This window comes from Octopus sinensis, linkage group LG3, assembly GCF_006345805.1.
Source record: "Octopus sinensis linkage group LG3, ASM634580v1, whole genome shotgun sequence".
NCBI lineage: Eukaryota > Metazoa > Mollusca > Cephalopoda > Octopoda > Octopodidae > Octopus > Octopus sinensis.
In genome coordinates, this window is record NC_042999.1 from 56,758,305 (window position 1) to 56,774,511 (window position 16,207).

Sequence of the window (16,207 nt, forward strand, 5' to 3'; positions counted from 1 at the left end):
TAATTCTATGATGTATGCGTGAAACATTAGTAGAGAAAACAGCTTTAATTTCACTTTTTGTCATAGGGCCGAGGGGGAGGGGTAGAGATTTTTTTTTTGTGAAAAATTGAAATTTTACATTTTTCTTTTTTTTTTTTCAGAATCATAATCTTCTTTTTTTTCTACGTATTTCGCCCGAAAAGTTTTTTAAAAAAGGAAATTGTAAGAAATTTGTTAGGGAGAGGTTAAATTTTGAAATGCAGATTTTTTTTTGCCAGATTTGGAATCTCCGCCGTCGATATAGTGTGTCCATGTAAAAAAATTTTTTTTTTAATTTTAAAAAACCCCAAAACGTCGCAAAGGGTGTGCGGTCCATGATCTTTACCTCCGCCATATATAGTTTAAAAAAAAAATTTTTTTTTTAAAGAAATATCTACTTAGTTTGCAACTAGAATTTAATAAAATTGTATTTTTTTCAGGGGAAAGAACGAAACCGAACTGCTTGTCCGGTAGAGTACATCGATCTACTAAAATGGCAAAACTGCGCAAACTCGAAAAATGCACTTCCGGTACAAATAAAACTCTTTTTTAGCAACATGAGTGTTGTCGTTGGTAAGTATAACATCGCCGTAAAAATAATATTTACGGACCAAACTTAAACAAACTAATTATATTTGATAAATAATTGGATTGTTTATAATTTAATCAACTGTTACGTTTAAAATAGCAAGTTTGTGTGCATTTTATATAATTCTTTGTTTATTTGTTATATAACAGAGGAGACAGACCGGTTTGTTAAGGACAACTGTTGATAAAGCAAGAATTTATATATTCTCATAACTTAATTGTAACAGTTTATTTCTGAACTCACGAAATGATTCTACATTGAATAATAGGCCTAGGAACTAGTTTTTCACCCCTGGGGAAAACACGGTGAATTTTGCCATGTATCGATTTTAGGGTTAAACTTTGTTTAACCCGGTCATAAAAACAAACAAAAAAAAAATAGTGCAATAGATGTAAAGCAACTTGCTTTAAACGAATATGACAAAAAAAAATGCGCTCTCACGAAAGTGGGGTGGGTGAGAAGACTCGGAAAATTCACATCTTCAGTCCATGGCCTTTAAACTATAGTGTTTGACCCGGGCCGGAAAAAAAAAAAGAAACAAAATAGTGTAATTGGTGTAAAACTACTTGTTCTAAACGATTATCAAGAACATACACACACACAAAGAGAAATGGTTGGTTCAAGGCAAGTGTGCATTGAACTGAATTTGAATAAGCAAGAAAGATATTATCAAAGAAAAGGCCATAGCATCATCTTTAGTATCTGCTGCTGCTGCTGCTGTTGTTGTTGTTGAGTTGAATGTGTGTGTGTGTGGTGAAGTTATTAATATCAATACATTAACCAACACCATTGAAGTGAAATAATAGTTTCTATACTTTTGGTTTGGCACTGCTGAATTAGTGTCATTGTAATAATGTGTGTGTGTTGTGCATATATATTATGCGTGAATGACATTAGGTCGTTGAGGTAATATTTAAAACAAAGGTAAATTAATCCCCCAGACATTTGAAATATTTCATAAACTGTCGCCATTGAAGAATTTTAATTCAGTTCTGGAAATTTTCTAACTTTCGTCAATATCATATTGACGACGGAGTAACTCTTATACAAATAGTATATGGACTGCATAGCATACACTTCTCCATCTGGTTTTTCGTACTTAGAAGCCTCAAGTTCTACAACACTTACACTGAGAGTTCGGAAATACGGTGTATTGCCGGCTTGTTTATATAACAACGCCATATATTTGTATATAGGCATTCTATACCAAAGAATACCTTATATATATGTTTCTTTACTACCCACAAGGGGCTAAACATAGAGGGGACAAACGGATTAAGTCGATTACATCGGCTCCAGTGCGTAACTGGTACTTAATTTATCGACCCCGAAAGGATGAAAGGCAAAGTCGACCTCGGCGGAATTTGAACTCAGAACGTAGCGACGGGCGAAATACCGCGAAGCACTTCGCCCGGCGCCAGCTCGCCGCCTTATATATATGCTCGTGGTTGGTCAGGCTGTTGTTTTGTAGACAAGATATTGTGTGTATGTGGTAAGATATATTAGCTCACGATCTCACTTTATGTATGTTGTCATTCTTTCGCTTCAAATATGTTAACTTCTATCAAACTCGGCAATTTGATATAAAATAAAATTCCTCTGCAATTAGCGTCTCGAGAAGATATCAAGAATTGCTGTTTAAAAAATTAAAGGAAAAAAAAAAACAGAAAAAGGCATTCCTTAAACACCCCAGAAAATGAAAGAAAGATTGGTGACCAGTGGAGACCTACTGCACTAGCTGGAGTAAATGGTCAGTGATTAGTGACCACTCTGTAACATGATACAATGTACTGACTTATCTGGTGAGCAAGCCTCTAACCTCGCTAGCCTCTGAGAGTCTCTAACTCAAGCCTGACTCACTTCGTCAGTTAAATACTGCTTCCACATATGATATAGTAATGCTACTACATACCTATAAATATCCTAGGCTCATCTTATTATTTAACGTCCATTTTCCATGCTAGCATGTGTTGGACGGTTTGACCAGAGCTTTCAAGCCGGAGCGCTGCACCAGGCTTCAATTGTCTGGTTTGACAAGGTTTTTACAGCTGGATGCCCTTCCTAACACCAACCACTTTACAGAGTGTACTGGATGCTTTTTACGGGACACCTGCACAGGTGTTTTTTACATGGAGACAGCATGGGTGCTTTTTACATGTCTGCATCCATAAAATGGCCACCTCACAAGAAGTTGCCAATATGCTCTGACTTCTTGCCCACAGGTAACTTGTCTCCTCCCTCTACTTTTCCACTACTACTGCAATGGCCTCTCCTCACCTACTGTCTCACCTGCTCTTCAAACTCCTCCAAGTACCAGCAGCTGTTAAGGTGCATTGAGGGTGTTTATCTCAGTCCACATCGCTGAAGTCATTGCATTGGGTGAGAAGTCACAACTCCCACCTCCTTTTTCTCCATACTGTATCAGATAACATTGTCGCAGCCTGAAGATTGTTGGTCTGGCCTGTGGTGGAGACTGGTTGAGTTGAAGAATGAAAATATGTTTCTTGGGTTGTGTGTAGAAGTAATTGAACATTCATGAATATTTAACAGATGATCTTATTGTCGCACATAAAGACAAAGTACATTGACCTTTTACAGACAACAACAGCAATAAATACATATTGGGAGACAGAGAGAGAGTGAGATACTTCTTGGAGTTTACAACAAGCTATTGATATAGCAACATGTGGCTTACCCAACATAACTGGAAATAATTGTGCTATATTCATGGCAACAGGGGTTCCTGTCTACTATCTGTACCATCTGCCGTAGCCACCTTCCTGGGTCATCCGGTTGGTTAAAATGCATGCCAAACAACTTTTATGGTGACCGGAAGTCAAATTCTAGAATGTTCAAGAAAACCTGTCCACACCCTTGCTTCATGCTGATTGGTCACTTAATAGACCAATTGTGTGAAACTATGGTGGTTTGCATGTGATGTCTGACCACATATCCAGGGATTCAGTTTTGAATCCCCGCTACAACATAAAGGCAAAAATGTTTGCCCTCTCCAATTCTCTGCTAATGTCCACTCAACACTAACAGTGAATAATGTGGCTTTATTCTCTTCAATTTATACAGGTTATTTTCTATTAATTTGTAGGTGGTGGAACTGGTTTCATTGGACATCATCTTTGTAAGAAGCTAAGGTCCATTGGTTATAAAGTCATAATTGTGTCCAGAACTGCTGGTTTTAACCAAATTACTTGGGTAAGTCACAATGTAAAAACTTCCCTAAATCATCATTTAACATCAGTCCAACCTAGCAAGGATTAGACAGTTTGATAGGATCTGGCAAGTTACAGAACTAAACTATGTCATGCTCCAGTGTCTGCTGTGGTATATTGTTTACACGACAGAGTGTACTGGGTGTTTTTTTTTAATGCCCCAACATTTGTGAAGTCACTATGTAACTCACAAGACTAAGATCATACTGGACTGTAGAATGGGAGACAGCTTTGTGCATGCCTGGTGATGAGAGGTTAAAGTATGAAGAAAGGGGCCAAAACAGAACAGATATTTTAGTGTAGAGGAGCTATGTGGCTACTCACATTTCAGAAAAGCAGGTAGGACTAACTGAGGTGAAGCTAGAAAGAGAGATAAAAATGATAGCGACAGTGTGTCATGATGTGCTCAGGGTGGGTCGAACAAGAAGAGGAGTGGCTGGATAGACTGTCCCCCTATCTTTAATTCTCACCCACCCATCTTCCTTCTCCTTATTAGGGAGGCCAAGCATCCCGTCTATAGTAAGACAGCCATCTCTGTCCCTCTGTTATACTCTAACCTCTAGCCTGGCACACAGCCAGTTCCCTCGATTCCACTCCCTTTCTCAACTAAGAGGTCCTTGACATGCAAGTCACTAGGCAACTCCACTGGTGCTAGTAGCCCCGTAAAAGGCATCCAGTCCACACTATAAAGTGGTTGGCATTAGGAAGGGCATCTAGCCATAGGAACTTTGTCAAAACAGACAAATGGTGGCTGGTGCAACTCTCCAGCTTGCCAGCATGGAAAATGGTTGTCAAATGATGATGATGAGTGAAGGGTGACTAAAAATGGGGCAGGGTTGCAAATGAACAAAGGTTGAAGTGGTGGGTTTTGATGAATTGAATGGGAGGTAAGGAAGAGTAGATGATAGCTTGGGCATTGGGTAGGGCATAGGAATGAATGGGGGAGGGGTGATCAATGATACAAATGAGTTGGTACAGGGGAGGGAGGTATATGGACTTAAATCTTTCTTTTCTCGCACCAAATGTCACATTTTACTCTGTGTTTAACCTTGAGATGTTTCTTCATACAGAATGATGTTCAGGAAAATGGACTTCCAGATGACTGCAAAGCTGTTGTTAACTTGGCAGGCGAGAACTTAATGAATCCATTAAGAAGGTGAGGTTTATCGTATGAACTAGTGTGACTAAGTTGTTGTTATAGTCCTATATCAATGCCCATCCAGGAGAACTACAATCAAAGACATTCCAGTGGCAGTCATTCTATTTCTATATTCAAGCACACTGTATCAGAGGTTGACTTTACCTTTCATCCTTTCTAGGTCAATAAAATAAGTACCAGTTGCGTACTGGGGTCGATGTAATCAACTTAGCCCCATCCCTCAAATTGCTGGCCTTGTGCTAAAATTTGATATCAGTGTTTTTTTTTTTTGATATCATTCAAGAGATAGGTTTGGACTTGTTATCCTTCTGGCCCACGTTTTTAGGGTTCAGTAATAAGGGAAGAGTCCTTTTGTTACTTATTCTCAAGTACTTGGTGACCCTGTCAGTGCAGGTGCCACTTAAAAGCACCCAGTCCACACTGTAAAGTGGTTGGCATCTGGAAGGGCATCCAGCTGTAAAAACCTTGCCTGTACTTGTGCCATGTAATAAGCACTAAGTCCACTCTGTTGAGTGGTTGGTGTTAGGAAGGGCATCCAGCTGTAAAAATCCTGCCAAACAGTTACAGAAGTCTGGTGCAGGCTCCTGCCAAACCATTCCACCCATGCCAGCATGGAAGGCGGATGTTAAGCAATGATGATTTATGTCTACATCACCATAACAACCACTTAAACCTATTCTTAAACCCCATTCACTTTTGGTTTACTTCTGGTTAGGCAATTCAGTTCCTACAGATGCAGACTTGGGTGTGTGGTTAAGAAGTTTGTTCTCCAACCACATGGTTTTAGGTTCAGTCCCACTGCATGACATCTTGTGCCAGTGTTTTCTACTATGGCCCTGAACTCACATGCTTTGCGAATGGATTTGGTAATGGGAAATTGAACAAAGCTTGTGTGAATATTTAGATATGTGTGTATCCTAACATCACATGATAGTTGTAAATGAGTGACACCATCATACAAGCGGTCCCTTTCATTTGTAATCTTCAATGGAAACATGTCTCAGATTGACAAAATATTAACTTACTTGGTAATAATTGAGGGTTAGAAACAGGAAGGGTATCTAATTGTAAAAAAACTGCTTCAATAAATTCCATTTGACCCATGCAAATGTGGAAAAGCTGATGGCAGCAACCAAGAGTGTGGAAGTTCTAAATAATACTCATTTAAGATTGTTAAAGAATAAAGATGGCATTTTGATAAAATGGAATCCTGCAGTTATTCAAGATTTGTTTATTTATTTTAATTTACATCTTTCAGGTGGAACGCAGGTTTTGAGAAAGATCTTTATGACAGTCGTATTAAAACTACCAAAACTTTGCTAACAGCTATTTCAAGTGCCCAGACACCTCCAGAAGTATTTGTAGGTACATCTGCCATAGGTAAGTGGAAACCTTGAAATTTTTTTTTTTTTTTTTTCAAGAAACAATCCTCATCATCATCATTCAAGGTCCATTTTCCATGCTAGCAGGGTTTGGACGGTTTGCTAGCAAACTGCAAAGCTGCACCTGGCTCCAATTGTCCACTTTGGCATGGTTTCTATGACTGGATGTCCTTTCTAATGCCAACCACTTTACAGAGTGTACTGGGTGCTTTTTACATGGCACCAGCACTGATGGTATCACCAAGTACCTTGCAAAACAAAGCTCCTTAGTTGGGAAGGGGGAGTAGTATTGAGGGGTAAGGCTTTGTGCCAGTTGGGAGTTTTAAGTTATAGAAGGGGCAGATATAGGTGTCTTGCTGTAGAACAGATACATGGATACCCCAGTCTCAACCCTCTTCCACACAGCCTTCTCCAACCCATTTCATCATCTCTTAAGATGTCCAACACATTCAGTCCTTATTCCCACAAACATCAGTCCCTTTCAAATATTTTCTCTGCCATATCTTTCTTGCAAGTTGTGACCTGCAACTATTTCACTGACCTCAGCTCATCAGTCCCAGAGAGCTTGTGACAGTGATGGACTCTGCTCCTTCCTCCAGACTCACCAAGTAAAACCATTATAGTTGTTACTATTCCATCTACAAATACATCACCATTTGATGTCCATGTTCCATGTTGGCATGGGGTGGATGGCTCAACAAGATCCAATAAGACTACATTCTGTTCCAATGTTTGCTTTGGAATGGTTTCTGTGGTTGAATGTCCTTCCTAATGGCAATCACTTTGCAGTGTGGACTGGTCACTTTTTATCATGCTGCCTGCACTGTTATGGTCACCATGTAATTCTCAGGACCACAAACCCTGGAGGAGTGGGGTCAGCTTCATGCTAGAGAATGGGGTGGTTACTATGAGAGCAGGCTTTGTAGAAGATCTGCATGGCTTCTCACATGTAGGAGAGAGAGAAAAAGATCAATAAAAAGCTGTAAGAGAGAGCTAATGGTGATGAATAGAAATGGATGGGAAGGAGAAAGGGGCAATGGCGGAGTAGACTGCCAAAATTGGTGATGTTGAAGGTTGCATGAACAAGTACAGCATATGGAATTTATACATCCCCCTTTCCTACATAATAAGCAAGGCCATTTCCCAGAAGGTACCAGAATCCTGTCATCTTTCCTACTTATTAAAGCCTTTGAATTTGCTAGGTTTACCTTAAGCAAATTCCAGATTTAGCTTCTGTACCTGGGATTTCTTGTCTAATTCCCCTCTGGATTCAGCTATGAGGACTAGATAATCAGCATATAGGAGTTCCTGTGGACAGCTAGTCCTTAAACTCCTCAGTGATGACTTGTAGGACTCTGATGAATCAGAGAGGACTATGAACTGAACCTTTTGATACCAACCCGGCCAAAACCGCCTCTGACTCTGTAGTACAAATGTCTTGTTTACATAAGTATCTGACTCTGTAGTACAAATGTCTTGTTTACATAAGTATCAAATTAAAATTTTCTACCAAACCTTAGTCACAACTTATGTTCCTGGCACCTGTGCCATTGGCATGTGTGAAAAAATTCGAGTGAGGTCATTGCCAGTATCGCCTGACTGGCCCCCGTGCCAGTGGCATGTAAAAGCACCCACTACACTCTTGGAGTGGTTGGCGTTAAAAAGGGCATCTAGCTGTAGAAACTCTGCCAGATCAAAACTGGAGCCTGGTGCAGTCATCTGGTTTGCCAGCCTACAGTCAAACCGTCCAACCCATGCTAGCATGGAAAACGGACATTAAACGACAATGATGATGATGATTTAAAATTAATTTAAAGAAACACGGAGCATCTCAACAGAAATATGGTAACAAAAGGGTTAAGTACTCATACCTTCACGCTGAATCCGTCACTGATGTCATGACCAACTCTCACTTTACTTGCTGTATCCTCATAAATCACTACTTGCTGTATCCTCATAAGCCACTCATCTACTCATCGTTTCCTCAATGCCCACCAGATTACTGAATGTTGTACTTGCTAAATGTTTCTTCCAAATCAACAAAAACCAGAAATAATGGTTCATTCTTAGTCAGGTATTTCTCCTGCAATTGTCTCACTAGGAAGATTGCATCTGTGGTACCTCTACCTGGGTCCAAGCAAAAATCTGCATCTCATCCAGGTCTACTTTATCACAGATGAATTGGTCTACGACTTTCTCCATGACCTTCATAACTTGATCTAGAAGTGTGATTCCTCTTATAGTTCTCTGTAAGGCATTCACTAAATTCATCACTGATGTCATTTCCATCACTCATCTTATTTGCTACTTCCTTGTACAAACTTCACAATCCTTTTGTCTACACCTAGTTCCCTCAGAAACCCCAATAAATTACTAAATGTGACGCCCTGTCAAATTGTTTTCAAAAGGCTACAAACATCACATCATTTTCCTTCTATAAATCGAAAGCCCTATACTTATCTAACAAATGCTACACAAAGATGTTAATTCACAGATCAAATTCTTCCCATTTCAGGCTTCTATGCTCCTGATGATGAGAACAGTTATACTGAATACAGTCCGGGTGGCGACCACGACTTTCTGTCTAGGCTCTGCTCCGAATGGGAGACAGCATCAACATTAGGTCCCTCCCTCACCAACATTGTACGACGGGTTATTATCAGAGTTGGTAAGTATTTTTTTCGTTTCTTTCTCTACTGGTATGGCTGTGTGGTTAAAGAGTTTGACACCCAACTATATGGTTTAAGGTTCAGTCCCACCGCATGGCATTTTGGGCAAGTGTCTTCTATAGCCCCAGGTTGTCCAGAGCTTTGCAAATGGATTTGGTCAATGGAAACTGAAAGAAAATCTTTTATCTTTTACTTGTTTCAGACATTGGACTGTGGCCTTGCTGGGGCACCGCCTTGAATAAATCAATCCCAGTACTTATTTTATCATTTGCTTTTGCTGAACGCTAAATTATGGGAACATAAACAAACCAACACTGGCTGTCAAGCAGCAGTGGGAGGGACAACGACAGACAGACATACATACATACATACATATATATATATATATATATACACAAATACATACATACATACACTAGCACTATGATCCGGCGTTGCTGGGTCTAGTGCTAGTGTTTGTTGTTCGTTACCGGGTCGCAGTAAAGATTTCTCACTAAATCAGTAACGGAAACCAAGCCACAAAGCGTAATTGTGAAAAGTGTTTGAGTCTGGGCGCCAAATCATGCATCCTCATGCTTAATTAGTGCATTGAATCTTATTGGATAATGATCTAGTACACGCAAATCCAAGGCCGCACATCTAAGGTCAAACGTTTACATATGTCCCTCAGCAGCATTGGCCAGTACACGCACATGTTCAAGGTCATACACAGTGCCACGCTCACACACATGCACAGGATGATTAAAGTGTCTACGCGGGGAAAATGCTTTTTGTGGTGTTTGATGCACGGGCTAATTAATTAGTGGAAAGTGGATTCAAGTTAAAAAAACATAGGGCATTTGTGAGGTGGGGAAAACCCAATCAATTTGTGGTTGCAAACAAAGAGCTTATTATGTGGAAGTTAAGGCTAAGAGAAAGTAGTTGTAATTCAATTAGTGTAATCGTTGCCAGAGCAGCCAACTGGCTTCTGTGCCAGTGGCACATAAAAGGGCACCATTCGAGCGTGATCGTTACCAACATCGCCTTACTGGCACCTGTGCTGGTGGCATCTGCAAAAGGATTCAAGTGAGGTCGTTGCCAGTACCGCCTGACTAGCCCCCATGCCGGTGGCACGTAAAAAGCACCCGCTACTCTCTCAGAGTGGTTGGCGTTAGGAAGGGCATCCTGCTGTAGAAACTCTGCCAAATCAAGATTGGAGCCTGGTGCAGCCATCTGGTTCGCCAGCCCTCTGTCAAAATCGTCCAACCCATGCTAGCATGGAAAGCAGACGTTAACTGATGATGAGGAGGAGAAAGCCCGTAAGGGATTGTTATGGGCAAACTCTAATCAAATTAAGATTTCACGTACCATAAGTAATAACCTGAATACCCTTGTCACCTGCTATGTAGATAGCAAACAATTCGACCTCAGGCTGAAAGCGAACTCAACAAACGATGGTTATGTGTATTTTCAAAATCATGCTGTGGTGCGGTCAAATTTGAGTTTTTCTCTTTCTTCTTCCTCCTTTTTTGTCCGACTATGACATGTGCACAGTTCCGCTAACTGAAAGCTTCATATCATGTGCTTGTTGTTCGTTTCCTGTGTTTCAATAAAAAGTTCTTACTTAATCAGGGTAGTGCAGAAACACTGTATGACTCGTGAGTTCTAGCCTTGACTTGTCTTAGGTACTGGTGTGCTTCTGTTTGGTTAGCTATAAAATGGGGTAAGAACAAAACTCAGGCTTTTTACAGATAAAGATTGCTTTATTTTGTGCTAAATCCTTTTCTTTGTTTTCGGAAATTATGTTTGCCTTTTCATCGCATATATTTTTTAACGCGTTTGACTGAGCCTCTGCAGATTCTGAGCCCACTCAGAGGTGCAGCTATACTGGGTAATTAATCATCACAAATTTGGCGGCTTTGTTGAAGATGAATGGGGAGCATGTTAGAAAATTGATAAAGACCACCATGAAAGCAAACCTTCGCCAACAAAATGAAATGAGTAATTGGGGCTGATAAAGTTTTCAAATTTCCTAGCAAGCGGAAAATTGTGACTGGAAATTAATTAGCATCTCAATTTTCACTCATATCTCAAAACATAAAAGCATGAAATTTCGCTTAAGAAAATCTTTGTATCTTAAGTCATTCATACCTCAAGTTAGGGCTAAAAGAAAAGGTTGCAGTCAATTTAAATGCAGAAACCTGCAAGGAATAGTTTTATTGAGTTTCCACTGATTGATTGGCAATTTTGGTAAACTCAAATCAAATTAAGATTTCTTGCACCAAAAGGATCACCCTGATAACCCTATGCTCCTACTGTGTAGGTAGCAAACGATATGATCTTAGGCTGAATGCAAACAAATAAACGTTTTTTATGAAAATCCTTTGCGGAGTCAACTTACCTATCTTTCATTTTTAATCCTACTTGAATAAAACATCCTGGGCTCTCACTGGATAACTTAAATCAACCGAAAGCATAAAAGTAAAGCCCTTCCTTAATAGATTAATTGAATAGGCTCCAACTCTTTTATGGCATACTTAAGGAATGATAGCATATCAAGCATATTTGGTCTTTCATAAAAATCCCGCTCTCTTGTCATTCACTTGGTCAAACACGTTAATTATTCCTTGCATTTCTCAAATCTGAAAAGCTTGCACGTTTGAAAGCCAAAACACATAATGCATCTTCACAAAACACAAAAATGCGCTGAGTCATACAGACTGTCTGCAAATGTGCATGCGCATTCAACTGTCAAGGGTAAAATTATCTCTGTCCATTTAAAAAACAGCTGGCAGTCTATTGGCATATCTAGCTGTATGCATGCACGCGTGCAAATTTCTATGATTTAGCGATTTTGAATGGATATGCCCATAAGTTATGGGCATAAGGGGTCAGTTTATCGATTTTTTTTTTTTAATGGCTTTCTGGGGTGACTGGGGAAATGAAAAGATCTTCACGACCACCCTCAGACAGTTTTGAAAGCCCATAGAAAATGCGAGTCTTTTACGCAAAAAACTGTGGATTTGTATAAAGAATACACAGATGCACAGATATTTTGCCGTTTATAGATATATATATTGTGCAGTTTCCCTCTATGAAAATCACTCATTCAGCATTGGTTGGCCCAAGGTGTAATAGAAGACACTTGCCCAAGGTGCCATTCTGTGGCACTGAACCCGGAACCACGTGGTTACAAAGCAAGCTTCTTAGCCACACAATCATGGTATGTATGTTCATGTGTCTGTATTTGTGCATGCATGCGTGTGTGTGTGTGTGAGATTGTGTTTCCTTGTCTTGCCATGGCATGATATTTGTCACACAAGTAGCGTCGTTAATTGCCAATATTCTGCGGAAACAGGTGGTGAGCTGGCAGAAACGTTAGCAAGCCGGGTGAAATGCATAGCAGTATTTCATCCGTCATTACGTTCTGAGTTCAAATTCCACTGAGGTTGACTTTGCCTTTCATCCTTTCAGGGTCGATAAATTAAGTACCAGCTGCATACTGGGGTTTGTTTTTAATCGACTCACTCCTTACCCCCAAAATTTTGGGCCTTGTGCCTAGAGTAGAAAAGAATATACTGCAGAAACATGTCCAGCCATGGGGAAATATTGGCTGGCTTAGAATCAGGTGAGGGTTGGTGACAGGAAGGGCGTCCAGCCATAGAAAGTCTGCCTCAATAAACTCCACCCAACCCATGCTAGCATGTAATTGATTATTCAGTTTTTTAACCATAACTTGTTTCAGTCGTTAGACTGTGGCCATGCTGGGGCACCACCTTGTAGAATTTTAGTCACAGAAATTGACCCCAGGACTTATTTTTTAAGTCTGGTACTTATTCTATCAATCTTATTTGCTAAACTGCTAAGTTACAGAGACATAAACGCACCAACACCAGTTGTCAAACGGTGGTGGAGGATAAACACTGATGCAAAGGCACACACATATATATGCATATAAGGCAGGTTTCTTTCAGTTTCCATCTACCAAATCCACTCAAGAATTTGGTTGGCTCAGGGTTGTTGTAGAAAACACTCGCCCAAGGTGCCATGCAGTGGGATTGAACCTGGAACCTTGTGGTTTGGAAGCAAACTTCTTCCCACTCAGCTATGCCAGCACCTATTTGATTATTAATTATCTTAAGTTCCCTTCCAACATCACACCCTTTAACAAAGAAAATATTATTGTTGTTGTGGCTGTTGTTTTCTCTCATTTTGATTGTTTTTATTTCAATCACAGTCTATGATTCTCTTTTTCCCTATTTTTCTCTTGTTCTTATCCAAATTTAACCTTTTATTTAGCTAAGAATGCCCCTCCCCCTTTTTTTGGGGGGGGGGTTAGAGGTACATCTCACAGTTCAGTTTACCACCACCACCTGACCCTTAGGGGGCCTTTAATGCTTCACTCTGTTGCAGGTATTTGGTCCAAACCTGCAACTTGAGCTTTTCCATGACCTACCCACACATCCTCGCTTGCTAGTCTTCCCTATAATGCCAAAAGATAGATCCAAACCCCTTGCCCAAATCTCCCTTCTTTTTCCAAATATCCAAGGACTTTGGAGTAAAGATTGTTTGCCAACATATCATGGCAGTCCTGGTTTAGGACGAATGTTGCTGTAATTTAGCACCAGGAGACATACCTTAAGAATGAGAACCCAGGTTTGAAATTTCTCCAAGACACCTGATGAAGGCTGGAGGGTATATCAGCCGAAACATTGTGTTAACAACAAACAAGATGAAGACAAATATCTGTCAAATGTAAATAATGTACATAATTCCTCATCTCTAAAATATAGAACTGAATCAATCAGTTGTTTGTTGGTCAAAGTTCACTGTTTTTAACCTATTGACTTAGTAACTTCTCCTCTCTCCAAGATCTTCTTTGAGTCTGTTTATAAACATTTCTTGTGTATCTGAATGTGTTGTTGTTTGTCTACAAAATAAACAAACAAAAGACAGGAAATCCAATTCTTTTTACTACTTTCAGGCATTGTTCTTGGAAGAGACGGTGGAGTCATTCAAAATATTTACCCTGTCTTCAACCTGGGGCTGGGTGGAAGAATTGGCTCCGGTAACCAATGGTTTCCATGGATACACATCTCTGACATTGCTGGTATATATCAATATGCCGTTTGTAATTCCCATGTAAATGGAGTACTAAATGGAGTAGCACCACAGCCTCTCACAAATTCGGAATTCACACAGACTTTTGCAAAAGCTATGAATCGTCCAGCTATTTTCCCTGTACCAGGATTTGCTATGAACCTTGTGTATGGCAGCGAGAGAGCCAAAGCAGTACTAGAAGGCCAAAAGGTTCTGCCAGAAAGAACTCTAAAATTTGGTTACCAGTTTCAATATCCGGATTTGATTTCAGCTTGCAAAAATCTCTGTCAGTAATTTTATTGTGACGTTTTGCATTGTTTTCGGAATTCTGGAATCTCAAAGTGGACGTTACCACGGCAACCTTCATAGGAGATAAATTCTTCAAGTTCTGAAAAATTTACAATACATATATTCTCTTTTACTTGTTTCATTCATTAGACTGTCCCCATGCTGGAGCACTGCCTTGAAGGATTTTAGTCAAATGGATCAACCCTAGTATTTAATTTTTTTTTCCTTCATCTTCGTACTTCTATCAGTCTCTTTCACTGAATTGCTAAGTTACAAGGACATAAACACGCCAACACTTGTTGTTGAGCAGAAGTAGGGGACAAACACACACACACATACATATATATACATGACAGGCTTCTTTCAGTTTCCATCCGTCAAATTCACTCACAAGGCTTTTGTTGGCCCAAGCCTATAGTAGAAGACACTTGCCCAAAGTGCCACACAGTGGGACTGAACCCGGAACCATGTGGTCGGGAAGCAGACAACACAGCCATTCTTGTGCACATGTATATATGAAGGAAAAGAGAAATCAAATAGAAGTGACCTACATTTTAACAAACTGCTACCATTTATTTCCTATTACAAAAGTTATGTGGTGTCCTCTTTTGTGGTGAGTCAAAACAAAAATGTCTAACAAAGTGAACTGGCTCTAAATTTATTATATTGCAATGCATAGGCACAGGAGTGGCTGTGTGGTAAGTAGCTTGCTTACCAACCACATGGTTCCAGGTTCAGTCCCACTGTGTGGCACCTTGGGCAAGTGTCTTCTACTATAGCCTTGGGCTGACCAAAGCCTTGTGAGTGGATTTGGTTGACGGAAACTGAAAGAAGCCTTTCGTATGTGTATGTGTATATATATATATATATATATATATATATATATATATATATATATATATATATATATATATATATATATGTGTGTCTGTTTGTCCCCCAACATTGGTTGACAACCAATACTGGTGTGTTGATGTCCCTGTAACTTAGCGGTTCAGCAAAAGAGACCGATAGAATAAGTACTAGGCTTACAAAGAATAAGTGCTGGGGTTGATTTGCTTGACTAAAGACGGTGCTCCAGCATGGCCGCAGTCAAATGACTGAAACAAGTAAAAGAGTAAAAAGAGAGTAAAGAGAATTATGAAATAAATAGCCATGGACCGGAACAGGTGGCATTAATTTGGCTTCTCTTCTACATTAAAATTGTTGCTATTTAATTTGTGTGGATTATAATATACCTATTTGGTGTACGTGCCTTGCTGATGTGGAGTGCTAATAATATTCAGCTGAAGTATAACCAATCGTTCTTTGGTTGATTAAAAGGTATAACTTTTATACTAATGTTTGAACACTTTGGTAGCCTGGTTCCAGCATGAAGTTCTGCTGAGGTGATCATCTAGATTTATTTATTCTTTTATTCTCTCTCTCTTTATTTATCTATCTATCTATCTATACTCACACACACAGCTTCTGGATGTTTCCTAATTGTTGACAGAAGGGTTTAAACAAAAATGAAGCTCAAATTGGAAAACAAAACAAAAATAAAGGGAATTTCTAAATAATAAAATTCAATAATTGAACTTGTTTTTGTTGATTTTGAAAATAAATCAATTTTAATTTCAGAATTGCATCTGTCTAGCAAGTGATTTGTTCTAAGACAGTGTACAGTAACAACACCATCGTTGTAGATGAACCATTTAACCCTTTAGTGTTCAGATTATTCAATCAAACATAATGCCTATTGATTCCCATTGATTTGAATTAATCATGCATTATCTCATATCTTCAAGATCTTG

The 16,207-nt window shown here is 39.5% G+C and overlaps 1 protein-coding gene across 1 annotated transcript; it reads left to right on the forward strand.

Moving 5' to 3' along the window:
• Window positions 1-465: 465 nt before the first annotated feature.
• Window positions 466-14,645, forward strand: LOC115209689 (epimerase family protein SDR39U1). Its single transcript, XM_029778172.2, has 6 exons — window positions 466-591; window positions 3,711-3,817; window positions 4,905-4,990; window positions 6,252-6,373; window positions 8,891-9,043; window positions 14,008-14,645. The coding sequence occupies exons 1-6, from the start codon at window positions 576-578 to the stop codon at window positions 14,415-14,417; spliced, it is 894 nt and encodes a 297-aa protein (XP_029634032.1). The 5' UTR covers window positions 466-575; the 3' UTR covers window positions 14,418-14,645.
• Window positions 14,646-16,207: the final 1,562 nt, after the last annotated feature.